General features: G+C 48.0%; 1 protein-coding gene across 3 annotated transcripts in view; it reads left to right on the forward strand.

The window, feature by feature from the left end:
* Positions 1-14,966, forward strand: part of LOC110305107 (proton-coupled amino acid transporter 1) — a 32,430-nt gene that overhangs the window by 924 nt on the left and 16,540 nt on the right. Inside the window, exons 1-4 of one of the 3 annotated variants that reach the window (XM_029483672.1) lie at positions 5,369-7,749; positions 8,770-8,914; positions 13,868-13,958; positions 14,445-14,533. In XM_029483672.1, the coding sequence (XP_029339532.1) occupies positions 8,775-8,914; positions 13,868-13,958; positions 14,445-14,533 (320 nt within the window). In that variant the 5' untranslated portion in view covers positions 5,369-7,749; positions 8,770-8,774. Of the gene's footprint in view, positions 1-5,368; positions 7,750-8,769; positions 8,915-13,867; positions 13,959-14,444; positions 14,534-14,966 lie in introns of those variants that run through there. The other 2 variants (XM_021176894.2, XM_029483673.1) reach the window with 2 other exon arrangements.

Raw genomic sequence — 14,966 nt, forward strand, 5'->3', positions numbered from 1 at the left:
AACTTGAAGACCGCTTGCTTTTTGTTTTGTTTTCTGAAATTTGACAGATTCAGGTAGCGACTGCTTATATGGATGGAATTGGGGGGGGGGGGGGTTGTTGAAACAGGATAGTAACATAGTGTCCTGGAAGGAATTGACTTTGGGGAATCTGCAGAGCGTGTTTTAGCTTTTGCCTCTTGCTTGACGCCTTAGGTGACTTTGAATTCTCCCTCACCCGGGTTTACATTTTCAGTGTATGAATGATGGTAGGGTTCTTTTGTTCTGAAACTCATATTTTTCTGTTTGATTTTATTAGGAGAGATTTCCCCCTCCTTGTAATCTGTAGGCAGATTACAACAAGAATAGATCTTGTTCTAAAAGAATTTTACCTGTTTCTAATTATCTTGAATCCGCCCCCCCCCCATTTATGGCTCAACTAGATATTAGCAACTTAAAAATAATTTTAGTTGTCTTTCTCATGACCAAGATCTCTTTTGCCTCTAGTTTGCATCCTAATTTATAGTAACTAACAGGTACATTAGTGCATAGGGTTTTTGTTTGGATGGAACCCAGGGGTTCCAAACACTCTTTAAGTAGACTGCATCTTCGGCCAGGCTTCTTAAAAGCTGTTGTTGAGGTTAAAAGTAAGAGGCTCGACTCTCAGCCCTTGGCTTTGACCTGAGGCTGTGTCTGCTGGGGGGGGGGGGTCTGTGCTGCTGCAGCCTCTTTGTTTTTATGTCTCTGTTTTCTCCTTAAACCTGGTGGCTGTTTGTTCAGCCTCCTGCCTGTTTGGCTGTCTTTGTCTAGTCGGGAGTCTATAAAGGAGAGAGGGATTTATGTATTTGGTTATTCAGGAGGCTACAGTTAAGATCAGTGTGGTAAGGGAAGTGGTTTTGAGCATAAAAACTTTCAAGGAATCAGTTCTCTTTTGCTTCGGACACAGAGTGGAACTCCTTGTCACCACAGGGAGTTGTCATTGGGCATTTAATTGATTACCTTGGGGAACGTTGTAGGTGAAATTGCTGTGCTGGATAGAGAGCTGACCTAAATACATAAATATAGTCAGTTGTGTTTTCCTTCTTTATCTCTGTCTCCCCCTCTCCGTCTCCCCTCCCATCTCTCCGTCTCTCCCTGCCCTCCTTGCCCTCCTATCCCCCTCCATAAGTCTGAGCACTGCCGTAGGCACTGTCTATCTACCTTTGCCCTTGAGCTTGCTGATTGGTTCGGTTGGGCTGGCTATGAGCCCCGTGGATTCCCTTTCTCCACCTCACCGGCTCCAGGATTCTGAGGACATGGTTGTCTTGTCCTGGTCATTAAACTCAGGTCCTATGTTTGCAAGGCAAGATTTTACTGACGGTTACCTCACCAGCATCCTATTGTCTTGCTTTTGCCCCCACCCCGACCTCTTGAGGGTTTCAGTTCTTAAACCTCTGGGCTTCTGGTTGCTTCTTTGCCCTGACTGGAAGCTAGACCTGCGCTGGGCTGGTGAATGGCTTTGTTTCTTTTTCCACTGGCCAGGCAGCTGCTGCTAAACCCTTTTTAGAACCCTGTTACTGAAGTAACTTCTTTTTCCCGTGGAGGAGAGTCACATTTAATCTGTTGACCCGAACCCAAGCCCTGGGGATCTAACATCTTTCTCCTTTGGCCAGATGCAAAAACACATCCTTCCGCTTCACAGATGGCATGTAAGGTTCACAGCATGAAAGCCCCAAGATGCGGAATCTGGGGCTACTCATAACGCATTGCTCTTGGAAACCTGGACATTCAGTCAGAACTCAGTGAGCTGCTTTTGTGTGCCGTGCGTGTGCCCCACACATCCTTGAGGGGTTGCTTTTCTTTGTGAACTCAGCAGTCTGTCTGTGTGGGTCGTTGCAGGGTTTCAGCACTTGACTCAACATTTCCAAGTTAAGGACTTACCCCAGTCCTTGTCCTAATTAGCTTTCTATTGCTGTGACAAACATCACAGCCAAAAGCAACTGGGGGAGGAAAGGGTTTATGACATAGCTTTTATTATAGCTTATAGCCCATCATGAAGGGAATCAGGGCAGGAACTCAAGGCAGGAACTGAAGCAGAGGCCACAGAGAAACACTGACTTGCTTCCATGGATTGCTTGGCCTGCTTTCTTACATCAACTAGGGCCACTTGCTCATGGGTGACAGCATCTGTAGGGCAGTCTGATGTAGTGGGCGTTTTCTCAATTGAGCATCCCTTCTCCCAGGTGACTGTCAACTTGACTACATCTGAAATTAATCAAAACCCAAGTGGCTGAGTACACCTATGAGGGATTTTTTTTTTTTAAATTAAATCAATGGAAGCGTGAAGACCCATTTTTAAACCAGATTTTTTTTTTTGAGGTGGGAAGATCCACCTTTAATCTGGGCCACACCTTCTGGTGGCAGTCTGTGTAAAGGACATGGAAGAAGGAGGTTCTAATGTTTTGTTTTGTTTTCTTTTCTTTTTTGGCTTGCTCTCACAGTTGCCAACAAGTCCATTCTGTCACTGGCATTAGAGCCAGTCTTCAGGATTCTGGCATACACCGAAGACCATCCAAGATACATCCATACTTGTGAATATATATATATATATATATATATATATATATATATATAATTTTTTAAAATCAGTTTTGTGCCTCTAAAGACTCCTGACTAATACAGTGACCCTGGCTTGAAATGTCAAGTTGACAAAAATCTGGACAATCTTGTACAGTGTTAATTGGAAAAAGCACTGCAAAGTTTCTGTAGAGACTTTTTCTGGTCCAGGCAGGCTGTCTCCATGGTAACAATCACTACCATCACTGAGGGTCCACTGTGTGCCAGGCAACACACCTGACCTTTATCTTATTTTCCTAACAGTATTACAGCTTGATGTACTGGTGATATCTCTCAGATGAAAGAGTCCAGACAAAAGCAGAGTGCCTTAGCTAGGGTTGCCTTCCTGGTGCCAGCCATGCAGAACACCTCCAGCTGACCTAGCTCTGGGTCTAGTTTGGGGCCAGGCATTTTAGGGTATGCACTATCTGGTGGTAGAAGGACGTTGGTCTGGGACTCTGATTTGCTGCTATCTTGGAATCTTGGGAGATCTTTCTGCATCTGTGGCTTGGGTGGGGCCATCTCTTTTGAAGTCGGGCCTGGCCCTAGCACTTAGCATATATAGAAACTGAGCATGCTTGCCTGTTCCTTAGCCACTGAGCAATGCTGACAGCAGTTGTCCTGTGGCTGTCCTAGCATGGGACTCCTTAGGCATGAGGCTGCATTGCAGTATATACTCTGGCGGCTTTGGTTGAGTGCTTGCTGCCTGATGCTGTTTCTAACTATTCTTGTAGCTGTAAGCCGTTTTCACTTCCCTTCTTATAGACCACATTAGGCAATCCAGTCTGTGTCCTCTGTTCATGTTGTTAGAATTTGCTGTTTGCTCTGGGTTCCAAAGTCCTACTCACGACAGAAGAATAATGGACTGTACTTTCAGTTTGCAAATAATCCCCATGGAGGGCTAGAGAGATGGCTCAGAGGTTAATTGAATTTGTCTGGAACTCTTGATATCTTCTGACCTTGGCTTCCCAAGTAGCTGGGGTTACCGGTCTATACCCCGAGGCTGGGCCAGGGTTCCCAGAACCCACATGGAAAGGGCACAGCTGCTTGTAAGCCAACTTCAGGAACTCTGCCTTTTCTGACACAAAACGCACATAATAAATCTTAAAAACTGTTTAAAAGGATTGCCACCGGTGCCTGACTGTTGTGGGAGGCAAAGCCTGACGTGTAGGCATCAAATATGATTAGATCTTTTGAAGCACTTTATGTAAATTACTGTGATCAGGGTCACCTAGGAAGCTCAGTAAAGCTAAAGCCGTGGAGTGTTGGGGTGCACACCTGTAAGCAACACCTGAGTGGCTGACACAGGATAGCAGAGTTTGAGGCCAGTCTGGGTTGCAGAGAGCCTGAGTCCAAAAGAAAGAAAAAAAATAAATAAAGATTCCTTGCACTGGCTGAGTCGAGCTAATAGATAAGAATGAACATTCTGTCTCATTTCTAAGTTTAATGTGATAGCATTCAAATCTAGCAAAAAAAAAAAAAACAAAAAAACAAAAAAACAAAAAAACAAAAAACAAAAACCTTTGTTTCTTTGCTTTTTTTTTTTTTTTTCTTATACACTGGATCTCAGCCAAAAGCTCAAGACATAATTTTTGTTCCTCTTAATACTTAACTGAATATCTTTCAAGGTAGTATGAGTGTAACACTTAGACAATACAAAATTACAAATTCATGAGGCAGTGTGTCATTTTTATTCTGGTGGATACAGGGTTCAGTTTCTATCACTGAGTTTGTATTGTCTCTCCCTGGAGCCCTTCCTGACAATCCTGCCCCAGTCTCCCCCTGCAGCACTGTTGAGTGGAGATTTTTGCCCTGCCTTGATGGACCACACACAATCTATAAACCATGGCTATACTCGAGAACCTGAAAGACAAGCTTGCTTCAACTTTCTCATATTACACAACCCTCGTTTCAACCTTAACAGGTCCCATTAAATCTCCTGGGGGGGGGGGTTGGCAGGAGTTGCAATAGTTAATGTGGAGGGGGGAGGGGTTGGCAGGAGTTGCAATAGTTAATGTGGGGGGGGGGAGGAGCAGGAGTTGCAATAGTTAGTGTGGATGCTTAGCTTCCTCAAGGGAGCCCAGTGGGAGGCTGGCACAGTGGGGGAGCAGAAGGAAGAGGAAGTCCTGTGTAGAAAGGGGTGGCTGTGTCCACCCTCCACAAAGTACCAGCTGAGAATGGGGCACTGCCTAGCCTTGCCAGAGATGGAACCTTTCTGTCCCCTCCCCATTCCATCTTTTTCTTGTCTCTGAAACAGGGTCTCCTGTAGCCCAGGCCTTGGATGCCCTTGAGTTTATGATCCTCCGTATGACCCCATCTGCCGAGGCCTAAGTTACAGGCCCGCACTCCCTTACCTGGTTTCTGAGGTACTGGAGATGGAACCAGGGCCTCATGCATGCTAGGCAAGCCATCTACCAGCTGAGCCCTGGGGAACATGTCTTCTCCCAAGTCAGCCTTGTCTGTTTGGACAACTGTGCAAACATTGTAGTAGGTTCTTCCTGTAACAAGCAAATATTTCCTTTTTTCTTTCCATCTGCCAGTCTCAGCCTGATGGATCTTTGAGGTCCCACGTAACAAGTCTAATCTGTGTGGCAGCCCTTAAAGACAGATTCTGTCCTAGGGGAGAGATCCACTTGCCTTTGCCTCCCTAGTGCTGGGATTAAAAATGTGCACCACCACATCTGGCTTAATTTGGTTTTTGAGACAGGGTCTCACTCTATTGCCCAGACTGGCCTTGAACTTGTAATCCTATTGCCTCAGTGTTCTGACTGCTGGGATTATAGGTGTGTGCGAGCATTCCTAGTCATAGTGGTTTTGTGGTGGGTGGGAAGATGTTGGGGGATTCTCCATCATCTGCCTTCAGTAACATTACAGTTCACGTATAAAGTTCTATTTAGATGCATCCCATGTGTTGGAAGAGACTAGAAATAACTTGATGTTCACATAAGTAATTACATCCTTTGATTGGAACATCAGAGCTACAGAGGCCCCCGTGCACATTCCCCCCCCCCCCCGCATTTAACATTTTCAAACTAAGATTATAGGAGAGAAAACTGGTCAGGATTACCAAGCAAACTGGTGATAGAGGCCAGCTTCACACTCAGGCCCCTTGGCATGCACATTGACGTCTAAGCTGTTGTTTCAATGGCAGAGGTTTTCAGCTCTCTACATTGGGATGCTTGACAGGTTTTCTTTTCCTGGTCCACTTGTGAGTTTCTTCTCCCCTGGTGTGCTCGAATCTCTGCATCGTGTGAGTTAGTGGAACCCTGAGACTCTTCACTAGAGGCTGTGGGGTAGGAAGGCTCCTCCCTGGGGTTGCTGGTACTGTGTGCATTGAATGTGCTTTGTCTACACCAAAAGGCATTTGGGCTCAGGCCCCAAGGCAGTGGTATTGAGAAATGGTGGGGTCTTTAAGAGTCCCATGGGACTTCAGTTTCATGGAGGAATTAATATCGTTGCCCAGTGAGTGTGTTAGTAACTGTGGGAACAGACAGTTAGGAAGTGAGTGTGTCTCCTCCCTTTGCTCTCTTCTCACCTTGTGACCTCTCCTCCTCCACCTTGTGACCTCTCTTCCTCACTTGCCCACTGTTTTCCTGCTGTGCCTAAAGCAGTGTGAGACCCTTGAGGGAAGCCTAGCAGATACTTGAACCCTCAGAGCTGTGAGCACGTTTCTTGATAAATTCCTTAGTTCCCGACAGTTTGTTACAGCAACAGAGAGTGGACTAAGACAGGCTCTGAACTGACTTTGCGTTTCCCTTGGGGGGCTTTCCTGACTCACACCTTAGTAGGAGAGTTTGTGACTTAGCCTGGATTGCTCTTGTGTTAGAGGCAGTGCTAGTTTTAGCATCCACAGAGGGGAGCCCTAGGCAGGGAGGCATCCTCTGGTGCCTGATGTTGAGATAGCAATTGGAAAGCTGGCCTCTCCCCATGAGGTTGCATCTGAGAGTCAGGCTGGTTTCTGCATGCTGGGGAGAGCCCGAGAAGGACGGGCTTTATTGAACATTTTTATTGCTAATGTACTTTCCCATCCTTATTTGACTACAGATTCTTGAAGGATAGGAAGGTGACTTTTTTCCATTTAGTTCCTACAACGCCTGGCACTGCCATCAGTAGACATTTCCGCACGAACAGGCTGTCAGGAGGGAGAGATACTTGCCTTGCTCCTTACTATTTAGCAGGACAGGTCCTCCATCTTTTTGGGGGAGATCCTTCATCTATGCAGTGAGGGGCTTGAGGAGACCTGTGATGCTCCTCAGCAATAGGCTAGGACTCTGGGGGCTTCCACAACTTTCACCTGAGAGAAGCCCCACCCTCTTCTCTTCCCCAATGCCATGAGGAGAGGACACACCCTCACTGTCCCTCAGCAGTACACATCAGGGAGGGTTGGTTCTTTTACCATCTTTTAAACATGAGCAAATCTATAAACATTTAAGAGAAAGCATAGGGCTGAGAAGGTGTGACACCGTCTGTCCTCTCCGTCAGGAAGGTCATAGCCAACCCTCCTGTACTAAGAGGGGCTAATCAGGGTGGAAGTGTTTATTTAGTCAACATTTATGTGACATGAGAGCCTTCAGAGGAGAATATGGAAGGACCCAGGGGGAACAGTCCATCTGGGAGCTCACATTTCCATTTCTATAACTCTAGTTTGCTGAAGCATGGGCAGCTGTATGGGAAGGCTGGTCACAGAGTGCGTGGTAATGGAAGTCAACTGCGCTACACCCCGCCAGTCCAGCCACTCAGATCCTTTCTGCCTGTGTGGAACTGTCCTGTCTTCCAGGTCAGGACTAAGAAGGCAGAAGGGACCGAATGGCCATTTTGGGTTTTTGTGGCAGATTAGGGAAGAAATCTGGTTTCTGAGACTCACTTCATGGACAAAGGTTGGGAGGGAGGCACGGGACAGGAGAGAGTCAACAGTCTTTGCTGTTGGGTCAGTATCTGCAGTCTTCAGCTCTCCTTTAGTACTGAGTGCTTGTCATGTCAATGCTGTACTTTGTACTCTCTACTGTGCTTTGGATATCGTTTTCTGAGCCCCAATACAGCATCCAGGAGAGGAGCTACTGAGGCAAATCTGGGGTATCTCATGGTCTCTCCTGCTCCCATCCCTCTTCCTCTGAGCTGCGGTCTGCCACCATTTTCCAGCAGTCAGGCTGCTGCCAAGAAAAGAGCGCAGGGGAGAAGGTGAGCTTTCCTGATCACTCTGTCCTAGCTTCATCCCTTTTGTTGTGATGAAGGAAAGGCCCTGATACAAACAAGCTTAGAGAAGAAGGGCTTTAGCTCAGCTAACAATTTTAGGTTATAACCCATTTGTTGTAGGGAATTCAAGGAGGCGGAAACTTGAAACAGTTAATCGTATCCACAGTTGAGAGCAGAAAGAAATGAATGTTGAACATGCTCATCTGATTGTTTGTGCTCAGCTTGAATTTTTTTTCCCCCTAGGGAATGGTGTTGCCCATAGTGGACAGTGCCTTCCCACATTGTTTTAAGACAATTCTCTAGACATGCCCACAGGCAAACCCGATCGAGGCAACCCTTCATTGAGATTCTCTTTCCAGGTGATTGAAGGTTGGGCTGAGCTCATGGTGGGAAAGAATGTGTTTTGTTTAGTTTTGGTTTGGGTTTTTTTTTTTTTTTTAATGGTTTGGGACCCTGTGAAGTTGAAGCAGAATTGGGTGACCCAGAGAGGATTTCATGAGTATAACTGTGTCCTCTGCTGAAGGCAGAGGATAAAAATAGACACTTCAAGTTCATGTCTCTTGATAATAGCTCACTGATAGGTAGGTGATTTAACTACTGTTTGAGGTCCAAGAGATAATAAGCTCAGAGGAGGGTGGGGGTGAACGCAACCAGAAGACTAGGGAAGGCTTCCTGGAAGTGTATACTTGCATTACCCTGCCCTACCCAGAATTACTTCACATGTGTGTTGCCCAGGTGCCCTGGAATGAATTTAGAAATTTATGAGCAGGGCACCCCGTGGGAAGGTGGGGAGGCAGAGGGTGAGCAGGCCCAGCCTGCCCGTGGACTTCGTGCCTCTTGCATCCTCCTTGACTGGTACTGGGCACTCTAGTCAGACTCACTCCATAGTACATCTATCACCGGGAGCAGCTGTGACAATGTCTGCCTCTGTTTCTGAGCCCACTCCACAACTGGAGCTGAAGGCCCCATCTACTGGAGATCTCAGCACTGCCTCTGTCCCCCCAGCGACCATGTCCACACAGAGGCTTCGGAACGAAGACTATCATGACTACAGTTCCACAGACGTGAGCCCCGAGGAGAGCCCATCTGAAGGCCTTGGGAGCTTCTCCCCCGGCTCCTACCAACGCTTAGGAGAGAACAGTAGCATGACGTGAGTGTTTGTGACCTTCTGCCATGGAGTGGGCTTTCCTGTCCCCAAGTCTCCCTTGGAGCAACTGGTGCCTCCACCTTCCTATTTTACACACTCTCTGCTTGACAGAGGAAAGTAGGCTATCCACAGGCAGGACCAGCAAGGGACTCTGCCCCTCCCTAGTCATTGCTTATTTCTTGTTAGTTCCCAAAGGCTGGTGGCCAGGAAGAGCTTGTACTTAAAAGCTTCGTGAGGAATAATGTCTTGGGCAAGAACCAAGTGTCAGATGCCTCCTGGCCCCATTAGCGCCTCCTTGGCAGAGCCTCCTGGGACTCCAATCCCGGCACTTGGCGGGAGGGAGTGGCAGCTGTATTTAAGAACCCTCCAGAGTTGGTAGAAGAGAGATCCACTTTCCTTAAGGGGGCTTCAGTCTTGTACCTGGCACCTGAAACCCCAGTCTCATCTGGGCCACATTTGACTCTCTGGTTCACAGTTTCTCCTGATATAAGAACCAGTTGAGAAGCCTACTGGGAAACTGGGCTGGCTGTGTGAGGAAACTTCAGAGGATGGGGTTCTGTTCTGAGTTTCCCAGCATGCCCCTGGCCTTTGTCAAGGTCCCAGGTCCCTGTCCTTGGCGGTCCTATCATTTATCCCCAATCTCAGCTGTCATCCTTCTAGTGTCCCTTGTGGGCTGGGTGTGACTTACTGAGGATGGCTCTGTGTCTTAATGCCTCATGCCTCTACTCTCCATGACTGCTTAAAGAGACTGTGGCAGCTCAAGGGGATGTGTGGGGGTGTTCTCTCTGCACCTTTTCCTGGGAGGGGTGTTTTCCCCTGTGAGCTGAGGTGGGTGTAGAAAATGGTGTGTGCACATGAGTGGCTCCTTGCTACCATTAGCACAAAGATTCTGGCTTTTTAGCTTATGCCCCATACAGCCCATTGTTACAGATTCCCGACTTACTTGCAAATGCAGCTGGAGAAGAAGATGGCTTGTGCATGATACAGCTGTTGGCAGCCAGGACACCCTGTCTTCCCTCTGATTTCATCTGTCCCATCAGTGTGGAGAAGGAGGTCTCTTGAGGGCTTGCGAAATACTTCCAATTGTCAGCTTGTTTGCACAGTGCTTCTGTGCAGTCTGAATTTTCACTTTTGTAGAGACTTCTCTGAAAGTCAAGTCCAGCTAGCTAGTCAAGCCAGAATGGCTGCTCTAGGTCAGCCATCCAAGGATACGTGCCTGGGCTGTCCTCAAGGTCGCCTTTATCACTTCCCCTGGTTCCTTGGAAATCATGCTGAGCAGACAGTTCCCTCTTTCGACTTCTATCAGGACATTTCCCAAGATACAGGGCAGAGTATTAATTGGGGTCTTGGAGCATTGGTCCCTCCAGCCCGGGGACAGGCTCTACCCTGGCTTTTATTCTGGAAACATGCCGGGTGGGCCAAGGCTGATTAGGGACCCTTGTTAATCTCTCTCAGGTAGTGTGAGGGACATGATTGGAAGCCTTTATCCTTCCTGTTATCTACTTTATTAAGGAGCAAAGTACCTTGGAAGAGCTGCTTAACCACACCTCACTCTTCTAGAAGTTAAAGGCTCAGTTAAAAGCCCAAAATAGTGAGTGCAAATAGGAACTGTAGACATTTCTGTGGCAGGGTAATAGTGATTTTCAGCTAACAGTTGGTGCCGTAGAGCCATTGACAGTATTGACAGCAGCCTCTGTTAACACTGGAGGGCGGTTTACACACAGTAGGGCCGTTTATACTTTAGGGCACATTTTCTTTCTTGCCCTATTGAGTAGTTAGGAACAGCTCTCTATCCCACCTTAGCAGTGCTTCCAAAGGTCAGCAGGCTGGGACATCAGCTACCCGCTGGCGTCTGATGCCTCAGAACAGCCAGATACGGTCTGCAGAGCTTCTGGGGTTCCTAGACCAAGTCCCTTCCTCCAAGTGCCAAGGTGCTGTTTGCCTTTCACTCTCTTCACGTGTGCACAAAGATGCAGGGTAGTGTGCGTCTGCAGTTTTCCCCACTCACACTTACCCCCTACCCCCTATCCCCAACACACATACCACATTGTCTGAGACACATGTGGGTAGAAGGAAAAGGACAGTTTGACAAGGGCTGGGGCTGCATGCAGCCTGGGTGGCAAAGTGCTTGCCTATCATGTACTATGCCCCGGTCTTGTTCTCAGAAACACATAAATTTGGTGAGGTGGCATGTGGGAGGTGGAGGCAGGAGGATAGAAGTCTCAAGGTCATCCTGGACTACACAGGGAGTTCAAGAACAGCCTGGGATGCCTGAGACCCTGTCTCCAATGACCAAAAAAAAAAAAAAAAAAAAAAAAATCTTGACAAGAAAGGGAGGTCATTAACTCTTATTAAGCTGCAACTTTTAGCAACGGGGCTTTTAGTAGTCTAAATAAAAAAATACCAGATACCAGTTGTCAGCTGAACTAATTGGGGTTTTTGTTTTGTTTATTTCTCCCCCCCCCCCATAGAAATGGTTTATTTTACTAGAGAGAACAACCAGCTAACTAAGTTTTTCAGACCCAAGTATTTAGCATTTCCTTTGAAAATGAAGTGAACCCATTAACTCAAGAAAAAACAAAACAAAACACCAGCAATGTTTTTGTGGCTCCCATGAACTGTGAGCTTTCAAGCAAAATAAGAAAAATACAAACAAGCAGAGTGCCCAAGTCACCCTGGTATCCAGCTGGCATTGTGAGATCATCCCCAAGAGGTCCAGGGGAACCTTCGGAAGCAAGGTTTTGAGCTTATATAAGGACCTAGGTAAGCACATGCCTTGGGAGCCAGGAAACTCCTTGTATGTTAGGAAATCTTGCATGATAGAAAGGTCCCTGAAGACAGCAGCAGCAACAGTGGGTTAAGGAAACAGATCGTGGGAGGTTCAGCTTCCACACAGCAGCAGCTCATTTTGGAGCAGTGTCAGAAGAACTGTCATGGTTGAAGAGGCGTTTAAGATGTCCCTTCCTTTTCCGGCTGCACGACTAGGGAGAGCACAGTCTCTCCTAGACTTGCCCCAAAGCAACACAGCATGTAGACATTGAAACAGACACCCAGCTGTCTTCTGTCAGATGAGACGTTTAGGAGATATTTTAAACAGCCGTGGGGGACGTGATGCCGGAACACTGGCTCAGTGGTTAAGATCATTCGCTGCCCTTGCAGAGGGCCTGAGTTCTGGTCTCAGCACCCACAGTGGGCTGTTGACAGCTATCTGTAACTCTAGCTTTAGGGGATCCCATACCCTTTCCTGGTATTTGAGGGCATCCTCACTCATGCACACGTGCACACACACAGACATATTTTTTTTTAAACGAGGGGCCGGAGATCTAGATGATTGCTGCTCTTCCAGAGGACCCAGCTTTGGTACTTGGCATCCACATGACGGTTCAACCGTCCATAACTCCAGTCAGTCCCAGGCAACCTGACACTCTCTTCTGACCTCCGAGAGCACTCCACAGTTACTGCACAGTACAGATGAGCTGACAGGTCCTAGAACAGAAGGGATGGTCACGCCAAGTGACAGTAGTCAGGGCCAGGAAGCCCAGCACAGAGGCATTCTGGGGGAGGTTTCAGAGAAGTGGGAGGGTGTGGCACAGATTTACCTTTGCACTGAAGTGGGTTAAACATTTGTTTGACAAGATAGAGATTTAACAGGCCCGTTATCTCCTGGCCACTGGCTGCCTGTAATGCCTTTGGACTGTGTGGCCTCAGAGTAGCACAAGGGAGCACATCTCTCCTAGGAGGCAAAGGCCTTTTCCTGATGGTAGGTGCCAGAATGGCAGGTAGATACCAGGATGGCAGGTAAATCAGATCTCCTTCCTGGTGGACCTGAGGGAAGGGCCTTTGTGGGCCGCAAGTGTTGTGGGCGTTTGACTTCTGCCAAATGTAGATTTGCATGCAAGTGCCAGTCTTGAGGGATCTTTGTGCGCAGGGTCAAGTCCTGAGTGACCGAAGGCTGAGTGACGAGCTGTTTCGTTCTCTGTCACGGGCAGCAGCTGGCACCCTCCTGTGTAATCTGGGATGTCTGCCTTCCCTAGAGAAGGGGGACTTGTGACTCACCCTTGCTGTCACCACAACCCATGTGTCACTAAGGCACAGCATTCCTGTGTGATCCTGATTTCTCAGCAGGGTCTGTGGCTTCTCACCTGTGGTGTTTACCCGCCTCCACTTCCCTGACTGGCCTCAGGTCTCTGCCTTCCACTCACCTGCCCCAACTCTCCCTGGCTCTGTCCCCAGCCCCTTCATCTTTAGTTTTCCTCCAGAGATATTACATATCTTTAGAACCTGGCATCCATAGCGACTCACCCATACCCACTGTGTATAGCTGCATATAGTGTTTGTTAAGTGAAAAAAATCAACGAATGAGAACCCAAGAGAGGGTTTATGTACGTCACAGCACAGTGGGGCAGGCTATACAAAGTCAGAGGGACACCGGCTCTTCAGACACAGGGGTAACCCAAGGGCTCACTGAACGGCCATCTCTAGCCTGGGTCCACAGTAGCAGTTGGCTTCTGCTTTTTCAAAGTCTAATAGGAACTTTGTGTTATTGTTTTGAGAGGAGACGTGGGAGAGAGGTTTTGGTTGTTCTTGAGCTCACTCTGTAGACCTTGAACTCAGAGATCCTCCTGCTTCCTCCTCCCAAGTGCTGGGATTAAAGGTGAGAATCACCATGCCGGTCCCAATGGGAAGGTTGAGTCTCTTGTATTGTGTGACCGACTCTTAGAGGATTATCTAGTGAGTCTGAAACAAACAAACAACAAAACAATCCCTCCCCCCCCCACTGAGCAAATACAAATAAAATAAAGTGCTCCTTGAACAGGTTGGTCCCTTATCTTTGTAACAAAACAGCACCAGGTTGCTGGGAGATCTGATAAGATAATGTACCTAAGCTCTTTGTGTTGGTGCCATGCGAATTGGCCGGCGCTGCGGTTAACCATTCCCACTTGCCTCCCTACTCAGATGGTTCCAGACTCTGATCCACCTGCTGAAAGGCAACATTGGCACCGGACTGCTGGGGCTGCCTCTGGCAGTGAAGAACGCAGGCCTCCTGGTAAGGGTTTTAGACGTGCACTCGTCAAACGCTGTGCATCACTCTCCGCGTGCCAGGCACTGCACTGCGTAGGCTCTGAGCCTGGCTCAGTGACGTTAGCTGACAGTCCTGCCCTCCCTTTGACTCACCCACGTAACCTGCTCGCCCAGTGTCACCACGGTTTCAGAGACATTGACTGTCCAAGTGCTGACCTCGCTGATCGCCCTCAAGATTACTTCCCTGCCTGCTTCATCCCGGAGCCTGCCCCTCTGGATCCAAGACAATCCCCGAAGGAGCTTATCTTAGGTCACTGTTTTCCACAAGATTCAACGTCTGGACCAGGGCTGAGGTCCCATGTAGATCCAGTCTCCTGGATTCCTGCTCTCTCCTGCTGGACAGAGCTCTGTTCCTAGAAGTGCCTTAATAGCATTTATCATCTGTATATCTTGTCTCCTTTGGCCTCTCTCCTAATTCTGCCTTCTTCTCTCCCTTTTGTCTGCAATCCAGTTGGGTCCTCTCAGCCTGCTGGTGATTGGTATCGTGGCTGTGCACTGCATGGGTATCCTGGTGAAGTGTGCTCATCACTTATGTCGTAGGTGAGAGCCCCGAGCCACTTGATGAGGGGTGGAGGTTGTCAGTGTGGGCCCTTCATTCTGAAAGTGGGTTGGACAGCTTGTCTGGGCTCTCCATCCAGCTGGGAATGGCTGCTGTCATTACAGTGTTGCGTCCCTTCCTTATTACTGATATTTTGACCTTTTGGGGGGGGGGTTCCTTGCTATCTGTTAAGTTTACAGCTGTCCAGTGGGCGGAGACCACAGTCTATGCTTGTGGATTTTGGTGACAATTCTGTGCTGTTCACTTACTACCTGTGACCCAGGGGTTGGAAGAGGGCTCATTTGGTAAAATGTTCAATGTGCAGGCTTTAGCATCTGTTAACAAAAGAAGCTGGTGTGGAGGAGCTCCTGCAGTCCCTGCATGGGAAAGGCAGAGGCAGGAAGTCCCTGAGGCTTTTCCAACACCCATTCTAGC

This window comes from Mus caroli, chromosome 11 (genome assembly GCF_900094665.2).
Source record: "Mus caroli chromosome 11, CAROLI_EIJ_v1.1, whole genome shotgun sequence".
Taxonomy (NCBI): Eukaryota; Metazoa; Chordata; class Mammalia; order Rodentia; family Muridae; genus Mus; species Mus caroli.